The sequence below is a fragment of the Tupaia chinensis genome, unplaced genomic scaffold, assembly GCF_000334495.1.
Source record: "Tupaia chinensis unplaced genomic scaffold, TupChi_1.0 Scaffold000290_1, whole genome shotgun sequence".
In the NCBI taxonomy this organism is placed as follows: Eukaryota; Metazoa; Chordata; class Mammalia; order Scandentia; family Tupaiidae; genus Tupaia; species Tupaia belangeri.
The window spans coordinates 1,478,088-1,494,996 of NW_006159775.1; the positions used below are offsets into that span (position 1 = coordinate 1,478,088).

At 39.6% G+C, this 16,909-nt stretch overlaps 1 protein-coding gene across 1 annotated transcript in view; it reads left to right on the top strand.

Annotated features, from left to right (window-relative positions):
* The first annotated feature begins 22 nt into the window (after positions 1 to 22).
* LOC102490744 (uncharacterized) overlaps positions 23 to 16,909 on the top strand; it is a 47,001-nt gene continuing 30,114 nt past the window's right edge. The window contains exons 1-5 of the mRNA XM_027772644.1: positions 23 to 913; positions 3,094 to 3,595; positions 3,822 to 3,969; positions 8,166 to 8,698; positions 11,894 to 11,954. Of these exons, the coding sequence (XP_027628445.1) occupies positions 3,176 to 3,595; positions 3,822 to 3,969; positions 8,166 to 8,698; positions 11,894 to 11,954 (1,162 nt within the window). The 5' untranslated portion in view covers positions 23 to 913; positions 3,094 to 3,175. The remainder of the gene's footprint in view (positions 914 to 3,093; positions 3,596 to 3,821; positions 3,970 to 8,165; positions 8,699 to 11,893; positions 11,955 to 16,909) is intronic.

Sequence of the window (16,909 nt, forward strand, 5' to 3'; positions counted from 1 at the left end):
CCCTCCCCCGGGGGGCCGGGCGTCCGGCCGCAGGGTCCGCGCCTGCAGTTAGGGGGCGGAGAGGGGCCGGCGAGAATCCGCCTGCTGGGGTCTCGAGCCACCGCAGAGACGTCTCCATCACCACCGTCCTCCGCGACCCTCACCTTCCCCCTCCCCCACGGGCAGGTTTTGTTCTATTTCGAGGCCCTGGCGGCTCGCGGAGGGTTCTGGGACTCGTTTCGGACGGAGGTGGGGAGAAGGCGGGCCTTGCGCGAGGGCTGCTGGGCCTTGTAGTCGCGTCGGTCGCGGGCGGAAGTGCCGTGGCTCTGCCCTTGTCACCGGTTGGCCTGCGGTCTAACGAACTCCCGGCTGTGAATGCTGGAAGTGAGGCTGGAGGATGCGAGGGCAGGACGGGAAACACAGCGGGTCTCTGCAGGAGTGAGATGGGGAGGTCACTCGGGACGAGGCACCTTGTCCAAACACTTTGGGACCGCGGGCCTGCTCTCCCGACACTCCCCTTCACGTCCTATGAGCGGTGTATGGTATAACATACGAGTAAGAAATGACTTACATAGGAATGCCTGAACCGTTAATAAGGTAGGGTCCTAGAAAAGGAAATAATGAATATATTGGCTAAGCCCTCCTTCTAAGACCACCATGTTTCTTTTTTTTAATTGAAGCTATGTGTATTTCCAATATATATGATAAGATCTTACAGTAAATTTTTTTTCAAATTTCGAGCCCTGAATACATACATAGAGTTGCTGCATGACTCTTTCCTAGCATACAGTGGCACAGGCGTGACTGTGCAAATACTAAGGAAAGGATCAAAAATAGCAGAGTTTTCAAAAGGTAGTAACATGGAAAACTGAGCCATCCAATATAAGGACAAGATTCTGGGCTACTGCAAGAAGTTAAGAAGGTGATTATGAAGGTGACTTTTCTTAATAGAATTTATTGTGATGAATCCTGTCATTGTAAATGCAAATATATTTATGGTGTGTGGTGACTGGATAATATTTGTATATTATGCAAAATGATATTTTAATTTTTCAATATTATGATTTTTACTACATTTTTCAATATTATTTGTTACTTAGAAAGCGAACATTTTCCACACAGTATTTTAAGTTCAAGGAGTTTTAAACATCTTAAAATAATTTTAATACTTATTTTTTAATTAAAAAATGTTTTTAACTGCTAGAGGGAATGGAGTGTAGTCATGTTGGAAGTTCTTCTCTTCCATTTTTCTATTCCATCAGGATTTGGGGCATGAACACACACACATATGCCCAATGTTTTTCCAACAGCCAGGACTGGGATTTGAACCACAGTTGGCCATGTGGGATATGGCTCCCAGTGTATAACATTTAACCACTGTGCTACAGTGCTGGTCGTGTTAAACTTTTTATTACTTATTTACTTATTTTTTAAAAGTTATTTATTTAATTTTATTCATTCATTTATTTTAATTTGACCAGAGAGAGAGAAAGTGAGAAAGCAAGTCACCAGGTCCAAAACTCGAACCGTGGTTGGCCATGTGGGAGTGTCTAATGCCTTGATCACCACAACCACCTGCTGGTCCCCTGTTCAAGTGTTTTTTTTTGGAGAGGTTTTTTTCGCTATAGGGTGCGTGCGCTCGCCAGACAGACAGAGACAGAGACAGAAAGCGAGAAATCACCCCCCATGGAGGAGGGTCACACCGCAATCCCTTCTCCATTCTCCTCTCGGGATCTTGGGCCCGCACGCACACGCGCCTGGCATGAGTTTTAAGCCACCGGGTCTGGGACGCGAACCGCGGTTGTCTACATGGGAGTCCAGCGACATAGCCGTTACGCTAACTGCTGGTTCCCCCCTGTTCAAGTTTTTTAAAAGAAATTTGTAAAAAAGAAAATTAAGCAGAGGCCAGTAGATGGCATGGTGGTTAAGGTGCTGGACTCACATGGTTGACTGCAGTTTGAGTTCTGAACCCAGTGGCTTGAAAATTATGCTGGACACTTGTGCATATGTGCCCAAATTGCCTGTCAGAAGGGAGGAGAAGGGATTGTGGTATGGCCATCCTCCTGGGGAGTGGGAGGGATGATTTCTTACTCTCCCTCTCTTTGTCTCTCTCTGTATCTCCAGTGAGGACACACACTCTTTGGCAAAATCCGTTAAAAAAATAAATTAAGCTTTTTTAAAATTAAAAAGCAGTCCCTACTGAGTTGGCCTTAGTGTGTTAGGGAACACATGCCCTGAGGTGCAAATAATGTGTTCCAAGGCCAATACATATAGAAGTTGAGGCCGGTAGGTGGCATGATTATTAAGGCATTGGACTCTCACATGAATGGCTGCAGTTTGAGTACCAGACCTGGTGGCTTACTTTCTTACTTTCCCTCTCTCTGTCTTTCTCTGGTCAAAAATAAATAAGTAAGTAATAATAATAATAATTCTTTTAAAAAACATAACAAATACTGAGATAGGCTGATTCTTTTTTAGTTTTGCTGTAGAGCACATGCACTAGTCAGAGACGGAGAGTGATAGGAAAAATGAGAAATCACCCCCAGGAGCAGATGGCCACACTGCAACCCCTTCTCCATTCTCCTCTTGGGATTTTGACAGTGCACGCACACATGTCCTGTATGATTTTCAAGCTCCCAGGCCTAGGTCTCAAAGATACAGTTGGCTACGTGGGATCCAGCCTCCTTAACCTCTGCACTACCTCCTGGCCCAGGATGGGCTGGTTCTTAAGTGGAATGGGGTTTGTTGACTTAGGTCATCTGGCACATTTTTTCCTTAAAGAGCCATATGGTAAATAGGTTCTTCAGGCCATATAGCATGAACTGTGAACAAATACACTTACTTATTGATGCAGATATTTTAATTTTATATTATTTTCTTGTCATAAAATAGTTTTGTTTTATTTTAAAAAAATTATTTAGAAATACGAAAACTATTCTAAGTATAAGCACTGTACAAAAATAAGGGGAAGATTGAATTTGGCCTGGTGTAGATTATTGATTGGAATTTCTAGTCCAGTATAGGAACTTATACCTTTAACTTTCTTTGTCAGCTTAAGTCCAAATGTTTAGACTACTTGTGTACTTATGTACTTTTTTATTTCTTGTTCCTCAGGAGTGCCTGTGAAGAATAAAGGTATCTTCCTGAGGCTTATATTCTGCCTTGATTATCTTTTCTTGAAGTATTATAAATCAAGATGTCTGCACAGTCAGTGGAAGAAGATTCAATACTTATCATTCCAACTCCAGATGAAGAGGAAAAAATTCTGAGAGTGAAATTGGAGGAGGATCCTGATGGTGAAGAGGGATCAAGTATCCCCTGGAACCATCTCCCTGACCCAGAGGTTTTTCGACAGCGATTCAGGCAGTTTGGATACCAGGATTCACCTGGACCCCGTGAAGCTGTGAGCCAGCTCCGAGAACTTTGCCGACTATGGCTCAGGCCAGAGTCACACACAAAAGAACAAATCTTGGAGTTGGTTGTGCTGGAGCAGTTTGTTGCCATTTTACCTAAGGAACTACAGACATGGGTTCGAGAGCATCATCCAGAAAATGGCGAGGAGGCAGTGACTGTGCTGGAGGATTTGGAGAGTGAACTCGATGACCCTGGACAGTCGGTGAGCCATCTTTTGACACTTTTCTTGGGTCAGAAGCACTGGCATAGCAGTAAGCAGAACTGAACTCCACTCAGAGTTATGTTCATGATTTCTCCCCATTGCTTCTGCTACTTCACTGTGCCTCTTTGCCACATAGGCCTCTGCAGTATATGATTTTTGTGATTTCTCTTACATGTGTTTAGTTCTGATCTCATCAAAATCCTCCTTAACCAAATACTGTTTCCAGGTTTCTCTCCGTCGACGAAAACGAGAAGTACTTGTAGAGGAGATAGTATCTCAAGAGGCAGCTCAGGGATTACCAAGTTCTGAGCTTGATGCTGTGGAGAACCAACTCAAGTGGGCATCCTGGGAGCTCCATTCCCTAAGGCACTGTGGTAAGGACCAGAACTTCACATGGGCTTGAGAGTGCAAGTTGTGGGGGACTTTTGTCCAGAATTCTGCTTATTTTCAGTGGATGTGGAGGCAGGGTCAGATTATGTTTATCCTGATTCCTTAGACATAAACATACTAAGGATTTTCATTAATTTCTGTTAACAGTTGATTTGCTCACCTCAGATCTTTAATTCCTAGACATTAACATCTTCAGCAATTTTCTCCCTTTTGGTCTCTTTGCTAAGGACCTGCCCATCCATGTTAGGCTAGATTTGCCTACTCGGAGGTAGCACTCACCTGTAGACTGGGACTATTTACATGAAGTATTGCCTACTTGTCATCTGTTTTACATCCTTTTATGTTCAGCCTCCTGCCTAATCTTGCTAGTATATTGAATTTACCTAAAGTCTCTTCTGATCTCTATTTGTTGTATATTATTGAAGTCTTTTCCAAAATTTTAACTGTTTTTTCCCTTTAACCTCTTACCTAGACTTATTTTTGTTGTTAGAAGCACGTTTTGTAGAAATGATATTTGGGGTAAGGTTTTCACTTTTTTTAAAGTATTTGTGAAATAGACTGTCCAATTATGGTATAGTTTACATAAAAAAAATAAAAAGCTCATAACTGTAATAACTCACTTAGACCAGTCTTTTTCAGTACATTGGCAATTAATACTATAAATATAACCCATATATTTCTTTCTTTTCTTTCTTTAAAAGGTTTTGTCATAGGGCACATGCACTTGCTAGAGAGAAAGTGACAGAGAAAGGGAATGTGAGAAATCATTACTCAGTGGTGATGGCCACTCTGCAGTTCTTTCTCCTAGAATTTTGGGCACACATGCACATGTGCCTAGCATGATTTTCAAACAGCCAGATCTGGGATTTGAACCATGGTCAGCCATATGGGAGTCTGACATCTTAACCACTGTGCCACCTGCTGGCCCCTAACTCGTATATTTTGAAAACTGTGTTTTGGGATTTCTTTTCCTTATTTGTTTGAATCAAAGTGAAATTTAGTTTGAGTCCGCTTTGATGATTATGCCTTAAGGTGGTTGAACATAATTCTGATATGGCACAGAATGTGATCCGAGCAACTTTTCTCCCTGTCTGAGGGAACAGCGCAAGTGAATCAGAAATTCTGAGGTGGGGCTGAAGTCTTCTGAGACTCTGTAATTTTACATGTTTCTTGAGACTTTAAAAAAAAAAAATTGCCTTTGGACTGATGTGCTCACCTGAGAGAGACAGGATAACAAGAGAGCATGGAAAGTGAGAATGCACCTTCCATGGGGAATGGTCATGTTGCAGACCTTTTTCAATTTTTTCCTTTCTGGATTTTAGGCATGCATGCCTTGAGCCCAGTGTATTTTTCAAGCTGCAGGGCCCAGGATGATTTGTCATGTGAGATCCAGCTTTCTTATCCACCAGGCCATGGGTTGGCCCAGTGGACATTCTGCACAGTAAACTTCAAGAACCACTGTCCTCGGTCTTTGAGGATTGTGTTTTGTATAGAAAACTACTTTACTTCTCCTTTTCATCAGGATTTTGGGCACGTACACACGTGGGCCAGGTGTATTTTTCATGCTGCCAAGAGTTGAGATTCAAACTTTGGTCAAATACATGGGGTCTGACTTTAAATGCACAGTGCTTAATCACTGTGCCATGCAGCTGGCCTTCTAGTCTCTTTCATACTAAGGAACTTGTTTCTTTCTGTGTCATTTTTTTCCCACTTTATACTCACTTCTCTGGTCTTAAAGTCTTTAGGCCTTGCTAATCCTTCAGTCTTGTTTTTCTTAGCCTTTTCTTCTGGCTTTATCCATTTGTCAATTATTTACTATTAGTATTCACTTTGTATGAACTGTCGCTGTTATTTTTTTTAAAGAATTATTAATTCAGTTTTATTGATTTGTTCATCTTTCAATAGACCAGAGAGACACAGACAGAGAGGGATAGTGAGAAAACAAGCCACCAGACCCAGGACTTGAACTGTGGTCATCCATGTGGGAGTGTCCAGCGCCCTAACCACCACGCCACCTGCTGGTCCCCTCTCTTTATTCTTTGAGACTTGAGGTTTCAGAAAAGTCTTAAATGAGATTTGTTCTTTTTACCTGTGCCTGCAAGAAGGTGATGGTTCCTCGTATTGGAAACTCAGGCTTTTTTTTTTTCACTAGACTCATCTCATTGAGGCTTAGAAATAACACTTTTTGGAAGTATTGTGATGTCTTTCATAGAAACATTGTTATTTATTAAGAGCATATTGCTATTTTATGTGTATGTGTGTGCTTACGCGCACACATGCTAGAAGGCACATACACTTAAGAGAAAGGAAGTGAAAAAATATTCCCTATGGAGGATGGCCAAACTGCAATCCTTTCTCCATTCTTTTTTTACAGGGCTTTAGGCATGCATGTGCATGCACCCAGAGTGTTTTTCAAGGTGCTGGGTCTTGAACCCAGTTGACCATGTAGGATCCAGCCATCTCAATCATCATGCCACTGGCTGGCCCAGGCATATTGTATTTTTAAATGTTATGTCTTTATAATACAGGATGTCCCCAGCTTATCTTTAGCTTCTTGTCAAGACTGCTATGTTCTGCTTTTAGTCTAATCTTGACTATGACCTTTGTCTTGCTCATTTGAGAAATAGTCATTTCTGAAAGATTATTTATACTTTTAAAATATATAATATCTTCTGGGACCAGCAGATGGCATAATGCTTACATTGCTGGACTCCCATGTAGTTAGTTGACTGCTGTTCAAGTCCTGGACCTGGCAGCTTAAAACATGCACTGGGCACGTGTGCCCAAACTCTCAAGAGGAGAATGGAGGAGAAGGGATTGGAGTGTGGCCATCCCCCCAGGGGAGAGGGTAATTTCTCACTTTCTGTCTCTCTGGTGAAAGCACATGCCCTGTAGCAAAAATGTCTTACAAACAAACAAACAAAATATATATGTATACACACACACACACACAGTATCTTTTTTTTTTTTTTTTTAAGAAATTTTTGCTACAGGGCTCTTGTGCTCCCTGGAGAAACAGGCAATGAGAAATCATCCCCCAGGGCAGTGGCTATGCCACAATTCCTTCTCAATTCTTGCAATTTTGGGCACACACACATGCCTAGTGTGAGGTGGTTTTTTTTTTTTTTTTTTTTTTTTTTTTTTTTTAAGAGAGAGATTTTCGCTTATAGGATCCATGTGCTCGCTGGACAGACAGAAAGCAAGAAATCACCCTCCAGGAGGGTGGCCACACTGCAATCCCTTCTCCTCCATTCTCCTCTTGGGATCTTGGGCATGCACACACAGGTGCCTGGGATCGGTTTTAAGTTACCAGGTCCAGGACTTGAACTGTTTGACTACATGGGAGTCAAGCGACATAACCATAACCATCCTGCCTGGCATGAGGCTTTTTTTTTTTGGAAAGGTTTTTGCTATAGGGCGTGTGCACTCTCCAGAAAGGCAGAGAGAAACGGAGAGACAGAAAGGGAGAAATCACCCCCCAGGGGGGTTGGCCATGCTGCAGTCTCCTCTCCTCCATTCTCCTCTCAGAATCTGGGGAATCTTGGGCACACATGCACATACCCCCAGCGTGAATTTAAGCCATTGGGTCCAGGACTTGAACTGTAGTCGACAACTACATGGGAGTCCAGAAACATAGCCATTATGCCAACTGCTGGTCCCCTGGCATGAGTTTTAAGCCACCTATTCTGGGACTCTAGCTATAGTTGACTGTGTGGGAATCCAGTGACATAACCATTTGGTTGTCTGCTGGTCCCAGTATCTTCCTTTCTCAAAGTGAGGCATTATAATAATTTCCTAGTGGCCTGTTTTATTTTTTCTTTATATAACGTTTCATCCAGACTTATATTACTTTGACTGTCTCTCTAACCTTTCTAGAATCTGCCATCTCTCTGCCTTTTCTTTTATAATTACCATTTATAACCCACTTACCTGTATGTTTTATCTAATACAACCTTTTATGTCATTATGTTATCAGGCTGTTACCTCATTAGTCCCATAATCAGTCATTTCATTCTTTTTCTTTTTTAAGGATAGACAACCTTAACACCGGTTTTCATAGTACTATTTACAGATATGCACAGTCTATTTACTTTTAGTTATTTTTAAACAAATTCCTTCTTTAAGTTTATTGTCCCCTGAATAGGAAGTAAATGATGTTTACATTTTCTGTTTATTTCAGATGATGATGCTAGGACTGAAAATGGGGCAATAGCTCCAAAGCAGGAGATTTCTTCGGCAGTAGAATCTCATGAAGTTCCTGGCACCCTGAATATAGGTGTTCCTCAGATCTTTAAGTATGGAGAAGCTTGTTACGCCAAAGGCAGGTTTGAAAGAAAAAGAAATCCCTCTAGAAAAAAACAACATATATGTGATGAATGTGGCAAACACTTCAGTCAGGGCTCAGCCCTTATTCTTCATCAAAGAATCCACAGTGGGGAGAAACCTTATGGATGTGTTGAGTGTGGGAAAGCATTCAGCAGAAGTTCCATCCTTGTGCAGCACCAGAGAGTCCATACTGGAGAAAAACCTTACAAATGTCTCGAATGTGGGAAAGCCTTTAGCCAGAATTCTGGGCTTATTAATCATCAGAGAATCCATACCGGGGAGAAACCGTATGAATGCGTTCAGTGTGGGAAATCCTATAGTCAAAGCTCAAATCTTTTTAGACATCAGAGGAGACACAATGCAGAAAAACTTCTGAATGTTGTAAAAGTTTAAGAAATTAAAAAAAAATAATAAAAAAGAATCAGCACTCAGGTCTTTTTCTTCAGAAATGAAGACATAATTAAAAACATGAAATAATACAGAATAGTTTTTTCCCTGTTGACTATGGGAAAATCCACTGGGAAATGTAAAAATTTTCACTCACCATTATTTTATCTCAAAAGAAATGGTGTCATTTGCCTAGAAACTGAAATTTTAAACTTAATTCAGGTGTTAATGCCTAAATTTTCCATGTGATGTTTATATTCTCTTAATTTCTCAAATAATGAACTACCTGATTCCTTATCCCTTTCTTTGAAGTTTTCTTTTTTAGACAAATACATTATTCTTTGTTGATCATAGAAATGTTCTTTGTAAGGATACATTCCCTTCTATATTAAAAGGCAACATAGGAATTAGAAAGTTTGAAAAACATCTTAAGTAATTTTAAAACTGTCTTTAAAAAGTCTACCCTACTGTATTCTTTTACTCAATTGAACATGCATTTGAGAAAATAAGGATGACTAAAAGCCTCAAAGTAAAATGAGCCTTAAGATCTCAGATAAATGATGGTGATAAGATATCAAAAAGTGAAGGGGGCACCTACATCAGGGAAAATATGTAAATACTTATAATTGAAGTACATCAAGAATTTAAATGCAGTCTACATATAGAAAAACTCAAGTTGGTCATCTTACCTGTATTTTGGAGGCATCTTGCTAATGGAAATAATGTTTTTCCATGTATCATTAAAAAATAGTTATAAAATGATGAAAGTAGAAATTGTAACATTAGGGGAGAATTTGTAGCAAATGGTATTGTTGAAGGGCAGATATAAACATAAGGGTAATGGTCTTTTTTAGCTTTTAGAAGGAAAAAGACTTTAAACTCTTAATTCATTATTATTTTGCCTTCATCTTTGTTAAGGACAGAAATTCTCTGAGAGGTCGGCAACAGATATCCGGTTTGCTTTTTTTAATTTCTTTGGTACAAAAGGGTTGAACACCAGGCTAAAAAACATCCATACGTTCATTATTTTTACTGACAAGGCACTGTGCTAGGTACTGTAACCCTACCATAGGTGGTAGGTATTTCTTCCACTGTAAATCATAAGGGGTTTGGTACTGAGCTGTTTTCACGTGAGTTAGCCCCCCCCACCCTACCCACCCCAGTCTGAGCATTTCCATGGAAGGTCACCTCTAAGATTACCAGAGCCATAGTTCTCTTACCAGGGTGTTGTATTTGGGGGGAAGGAAGGTGGGGAGGGGAGAAGGACTCAGTTCAAAGAGCTAGCTAGCTCTACAGAACTCCTCAGAGGTGAGTCCAAGATACTCTTAACACATTTGAGTGGTTTGTGAATTTAAAAAAAAAAATTAATCTTATTTCTAGTAGCATTGAGGTTTGTACGTACATGATAAGTTGAAAGGACTATTCTATTTAAAAAAACAACCAGGCTATTAACAACTAGTTTATTAACTATGAGAATTGATTGAACTATTTTTTTTTAATGATCAGTCTTAACACTTTTTTTAAAAATGTATTAAAGTAATACATTGTAGTAGTAGAATTATATACTCCTTGGCTGAGAATACGAAGTACTGTGGTTCTACTGTTTAGTGGAAAACTCTGGAAGTTAAAAGAATGTGAGAAAAGGCTTTTTTATTATGGGTATCATTGTACAGGAAATGACCCATGTGAATAAAAGTATTTCATAGTTCCAGAGATTCCGGTTTTATCTGGTGCTTGGATCAGATTCAAAAATGAAGGTGAGATTTGCATGACCTGTTAAAAAACATAGTAATAAATGCAGGGCCAGGTGGTGGAGAGGTGGCAGATGGAGCTTGTTTATAGATTTTCTGATAACAATTAATTATAAGAAATGGGCTTTATAGATTAAGATTTATTGAAGTATAAATATGTAGTAATGATATAATGTATTTTAAGTTATACAAGAAAATGTAGGGACTTTCGTTTGGGTCTTTTTCTCCTTGTGGCTGAGAGGAAATAAGTCAACGTCCAATAAAGCTATGAACTCCTTTGCTCTAAGATGAAATGATCTTGAGTTGATTTATTTATTTATAACTGGCTTTTTTCCAAGTAGGTTTTGAGGTGGCATATTTGGAAGACTTGCTGGAATGACAGAATTCTTGTATCAGAGTAGGTAAGAAGGGAGCAACCTCTCAGTGGCTGGAATTTCACCCTTTTTTAAGGTCTTGATCTTTCCTATGTATTAGCAGGCTTCTCTGAGGTAGATATGTCAAAAATGCCAAAGATCTTTGGTAATGGGAGAGCATAGTAAAAATAGTATCAGAATTGGTATATTTTTGTGTTGCCAGCTCGCATACTTGTGCATTGTTTAGAAAGGATTCCGAGGCTAAGGCAAGGCTCTGTGGGGAAAAGGGACGGGACGAAAAACAAAAACAAAACTGGGTAATTTTACACAGGAAAAGGAAAGGGTGAGATAATGTACTTGGGATCCCATTTAGGTTAAGTTTCAAATACACCAATGATTTTTCTCCAGACATTAATTTATACCCACATAGATAATTTTGGACTTTGCCCAGTCTCTGATGAATTAATGTGGTGGTTGCCAAGCAGTGGCATAACCAGGATTTCTGATTCACAAGCAGCAACATTACAGCATGCAGACTGATGGTACCTGTCTAATAGCCACTGAACATTTGCTGGTTGAGCTAAATTTTCTTCTGGTGGTTCTGCAGGTTAAGCTCTCCACATTCACTCCTGGTTGGCATCTGATCTTTAGTGGTATGTCTCATATTTGCATAAGTTCAGGGGAGGATTACATGTATTGAAATAATCTGTATAACAGGCTTTGGATTAGACACTATGCCATATACATATATCTGTTCTGTAGACTAGGAAAGCAGAATTCAGAGATCATGTGATTTGCCTGTGACCAGTTAGAGCTAAAACATACATCTAATTCCATGGATTACGGGGCTAGATTTCTCTGCTATGCCGTGAATGATGGCTGTTAAACTTTGGTTAATAAATTTTATGCTTTTTTTTATGGTTAACAAATGTGCTCATTTGAATTTTTTACAGTATGGAAATAGAAAATTATGAAGGACATTTCACATTCTTAAACACAGCAATAATAACTGAATTCTTTTTTAGATTTTGGGATATACATATTTAAGCAAAAATGTGTTAATAGCTAACATTTGTGGTTGATGTGTATAGGCACTGCTTAAAAGGCTTTACCATGGATTAACTCTTAATCTTCAGCAACCACATGAGGCAGGTACGTGACTCCACTTTACATGTATTGCACTGAAACTTAACTCCCTTCTTCCCCTTGTTGGTAGACTTTCTTTTTCATAGCTACATACTGTTCCTTTGCATGAATATACTGTAATTTAACCAATCCCATAATGAATAATTGGGTTCACTATAGTTAGAGGTATAGTTCCTGTACATATATTTTGCTACCTGTGTGGCTATTTCTGAAGGATAAACAGCTAGAAATGAATTTGTAAGGTCAGAGAATGCACGTTTGACATTTTGAGAAATAATACCAAAAAGATTATACCAATTTTCAACTCCATCAATAGTAAGAGTGCCTGTTTGCCTACATTCCCACCAACCCTGAATCCTTTAAAGTTATTGCCAATTTAATGGGCAAAATTTATTTTATCTTCTCTTTGTTATTAATGAGGGTGAACATTTTTTCATATGTTTAATGGCCATTTGCATTTTCGTTGTGAATTGCTTTTGCTCATTTTTAAAAATTACAAGTGTACAACTACTTTCTCAGTGTACAAAACTTAGATACAAAAATGAAACAACAAAGAGAAACCCTTTTCTCCAGCACTTCCAATCACATTCCATTTCCCACAGTTTAACATATATACTTCTAGTCCCTTTTCCATATATTTCCATATAAATATACATTCTCTTATAAACACTATTTTTACATAAAGATAATCATATATATGTATTGGTCTGCAGCTTGCCTTTTTTAGAAGGGAGGGGTCTCAACAGATAACCAAGGTCTTTAATTTTTTTTTAATATTTGAATAGAATTAAATACTATGAATATACCATTATTTATTCCCTTTTTTTTCTTGCTGTTACATTGCCAAAGTAAACATCTTATTCAGATGTCTTTGTGCATGTGTGTGAGTATTCTTTAGGTTGTATGTCCTGTAACATGGATTGTTGAGTCAAAGGGTTTGCTTTCTCTGATAGACCCACCTTAGCCTTCCCAGAGGCCTTCATATCTATATTTTTACCAATTGTATGGAAAGTGTTCATTTCCCCATATAGCCTTACCTATACCTGATAGTTATATTTGTTGGACAAAAATGAAACAAAACTTTTTTTCCTTATTTTGCATTTTCCTAAATAAATGATGAGATTGGGGTTATTCTCATGTTTATTGACCATTTATAGTTTTACCATGGATTAACTGTTTGTATCCCTTACCTGCTTTTCTGTTGGGTTATGTGTGGATATATTTTTGTTTGTTCAGCATCTTTTTCCCCATCTTCTGATAACAGAACCCCTATTTATTGTGAGGAGCCCATTCCCTGTGGCATAACAGAGCCCATGACCAGGCCTGGCTTCCTGAGTCCCATAGCTCCTTTGTCACAGTGATTAAGGAATGGGCATGTAACTTAAGCCAGGCTAAGGAGCGCCCTCAACAGAACTTCTGCTGGAACTACTGGAAGGAAGGCTTTGTGGAGATCCCAGGAGGCAATGACCGTGTAAGCCTGAATTTGTACCACATGGAGAGTCTGTCTGAGGAGAAACTTGGAGGTTAGCAGAAATGGAAAGAGAACTAAGTTCTGATGTCATTTTTCTGGAGGCCCTGGATTCAGCTGTGCCTAAAGCCTGCCCTACCTCCGGACTTTAAAGTTTTGTGAGCCAATAAAGTCCCTTTCTTGTTTAAGATAATTGAATTGGGTTTCTGTCCTGATTAATATAGGTTATTTGTATTTTCTTATTGATTTGTAGAAAACCTTTGTAATTTTAAATCTAGACTTATACTTATGCACTATATAAGTTAATAAAATTAGCACAGCCTTCCATGATTTGGCCTCTCAACCTCTGCCATTTGTTACTTCACTTTGCCTACACCACACACATATACATTTTATGTTCCAACAGTAACTGAACATTGGTGTTAATTATGTGGTTGAGGGGCCAGCAGATGGCGTAATGGTGGTGGTTACGTTGTTGGACTCACACATGGCTGACGCAGTTCAAGTCCTGGACCCATTGGTTTGAAACTCATGCCAGGCACATGTGCATGCTTGCCCAAGACCCCAGGAGGATAACTGAGTAGAAGGGATTGCAGCATGGTCATCCCCCCTGGGAGTTGATTCATCGCTTTCCCTCTCACTGTCTCTCTCCAGAGAGCACACGTGCCCTAAGGCAAAAACCTCTATAAAAAAGAATATAGACAAGTAGCTTTTCGCATAACCATATCTTTGGCAGTTCTCATCCCACTCTTCCTCTAGATTTATTAACCTGGGACTCAGACTGTATATGACACTGCTGATTCTGCTGCACCCACTTCCTACCATCATTGTGTATTCCTCATAAGTATCCCCTGTATGTGACCCTTGGAGCCCCTCCCCATGACCTTTGTTCCTCCAATGTGGTTCTCTGGGGTCCTTATTTTATTCTCAGGTTTGGACTTGGGCTCTCCCAGGTTAGGAAATGGGCAATGTTGTCAGTTGACACTTCTGCTTAATCACATCTGTCAAGGTGTACTTTTCAAAAAGATCTCTTTCAAAACCGAGCCCAGCATTGTGCAGACATACTGTTTAACACACATAGTACTTACTCTAGATCATACACCATTTCTAGAGTTTACATATATTGCTTGTATGTATATAAAAGCTAGACTCTGGAAAACCGACAATGGAAGAAAACATTTAAAACAAATTTTGTGTCATTTCATGAGTGATAAAATAAATCAAGAAAGAAGATAACAAAAAGGAAAAGTATCAATAGATTAGCCAAGGAAAATTTCTCTTGGAAAGTGAAGTTTGAGAATGAGTGTAAATAGCAAACTGTGTGACCAAGGAAGACTGTTCCAGTTACAGAAATTGCAGTTGCAAAAAATTTGCTGGAGCAATGCCTGATTTGTTTTAAGAAACAATGAGGCTGATTTGGCTAGAGCAGAATGAATATGTAGGAAATTAATTTATGAAGGGAGATCACTAGAAGTTTTGTTTTTTTGGTTTTTTTTTTGTTGTTTTTTGTGAGAGAGAGAAGTATGGAAGAGCACTCTCCACAAGGTTGAGTCATGACGCAATGTCCTCTCTCCAGTCCTTTGGATTGTGGGCCTTTATGTGTGCTCCCAGGGTGTTTTAGGCTCAGTAGGCCAGAGATTCAAAGCATGGTCACCATATAGGATCCAGCTTCTCTCAAGTAGTATAGCTAGCCCACCATTAGTGGTTTTAAATGACAAAGTACTGATAATTATAAAGCACAGTGCCCATGAAATGATAAAGTGCTATTAAAAAATTATTTTACTTTAATTTGAAGAGAGGGACAGAATGAGAGAAAGGGAAAGTGGGAAAGCAAGCCACCAGGTCTGGGACTCAAACTGCAGTTGGTCATGTGGGAATCCAGGGCCCTTAACCATCATTCCACCTGCTGGCCCTAGATACGGTGTTATTTGAATGTAGGCTTTATATTAGTTGTAAATGTTTATTGTAAACTTTAGGGCAAACACGCACATAAGGATGACTGATAATACTAAGAAAGGAGGGAAAATGGAGTCAAATTGCTCACCTAAAATCTCAAGAAGTAGAAAATGTAGACGATAGAAAGAACAAGGGCAACAAATAGAAAACAGTAACAAAATTGGTCAATAATCCAACTGTATCAATAATCACTTTGAATGTCAAGGGTTTAATGCAATAATAGAAAAAGATTATCATACTGTATTTAAAAAAAAACAATTAATATGTCATCTACCAAAACCCCACTTTAGTGCTAGCCAAGCAGTGAGGTGGCTAACATGGCTGCATTGTACATGGTTGTGCAGTTCAAGACTCAGACCTGGTTGCTTGAAAAACACCTGGTGGGATGAGCAGATGGCATAGTGGTTATATCGCTGGACTCCCATTTAGTTGATCACAGTTAAGTCCTGGACCCTGTGGCTTAAAACTCATGCCAGGCATGTGTACGTGTGTGGTTGCTCAAGATCCCGAGAGGAGAAGGGAGGAGAAAGGATTGCAGCGTGACTATCCCCCTGGTGGGTGATTTCTCACTTTGTGTCTCTCTCTCACTTTCTCTCTCTCTCTCTCTCTCTCTGGTGAGCGCATGCACCCTATAGCAAAAACTCAAAAAACAAAACAAAACCATGGTTGGCCACCATAATCTGCCAAAGAAGACTGCCTCAGACCTCTCACTGCCTTCTGACTGCCGTAGGTACACCCTGGATCTTCATACATCCCTTCACCACCATTAGTCCCCTGAGATTGCAACATGAAACAGAGCAGCAGCAGTCAGTGAAACCAACTGAGGCAGAAAGACTGCTTCAGATCTTTAGATGCCTTCTGCCAGCCCAGAAATATTTTAAGATTTCATAGTTACTGAACTGTGCAGTGTACTGCAGGACTCCTACCCTCTACCCCAGTTGAAACTCCAGTTCAGCCTCAGGTGCACCTGGTCTCAGGAAACTGGGAAAGGTACCAACACCTAAAGCTGGCTATATACATACTTTTCTGACTGGAAGATAGACTCTCTACCAAGAACACGTCTGAGAAGTAGATCTCTTCCTCCCCCATGGCACTACAGAATCAATACCAGAAAAGTAGGAAGAAGTGTATAATTCATCAGATGGCCAGACACCAATGCAGAGGTACAAGAAATAAAAGGAAACACCTCTCCCTTAATGGAACAGAGCAACTCTATTTAATCATAGACAGCACAAAAGAATCCACAAGAATGTCAGAAAAAGGATTTAAAATATTAATGGTGACAGTGATAAAGAAGTCTTTCCAGGATTTGAAGGAGGAAATACACGCAATAAAAAGGAACCAAGCAGAACTTCTAGAGATGAAGATAAGTGTACAAAAAATCAACACCTCCCTCAAAAGTATTAATAGCAGATTGGACCACCCAGAAGGCAGAATCTCAGATGAAAGACAAAATCTTTGACTTATATTAAAAAACACCCAAAATAATAAAAAAGAAAAAGAAAAAAAATGAGGACAACATACAAGAAGTACTAGA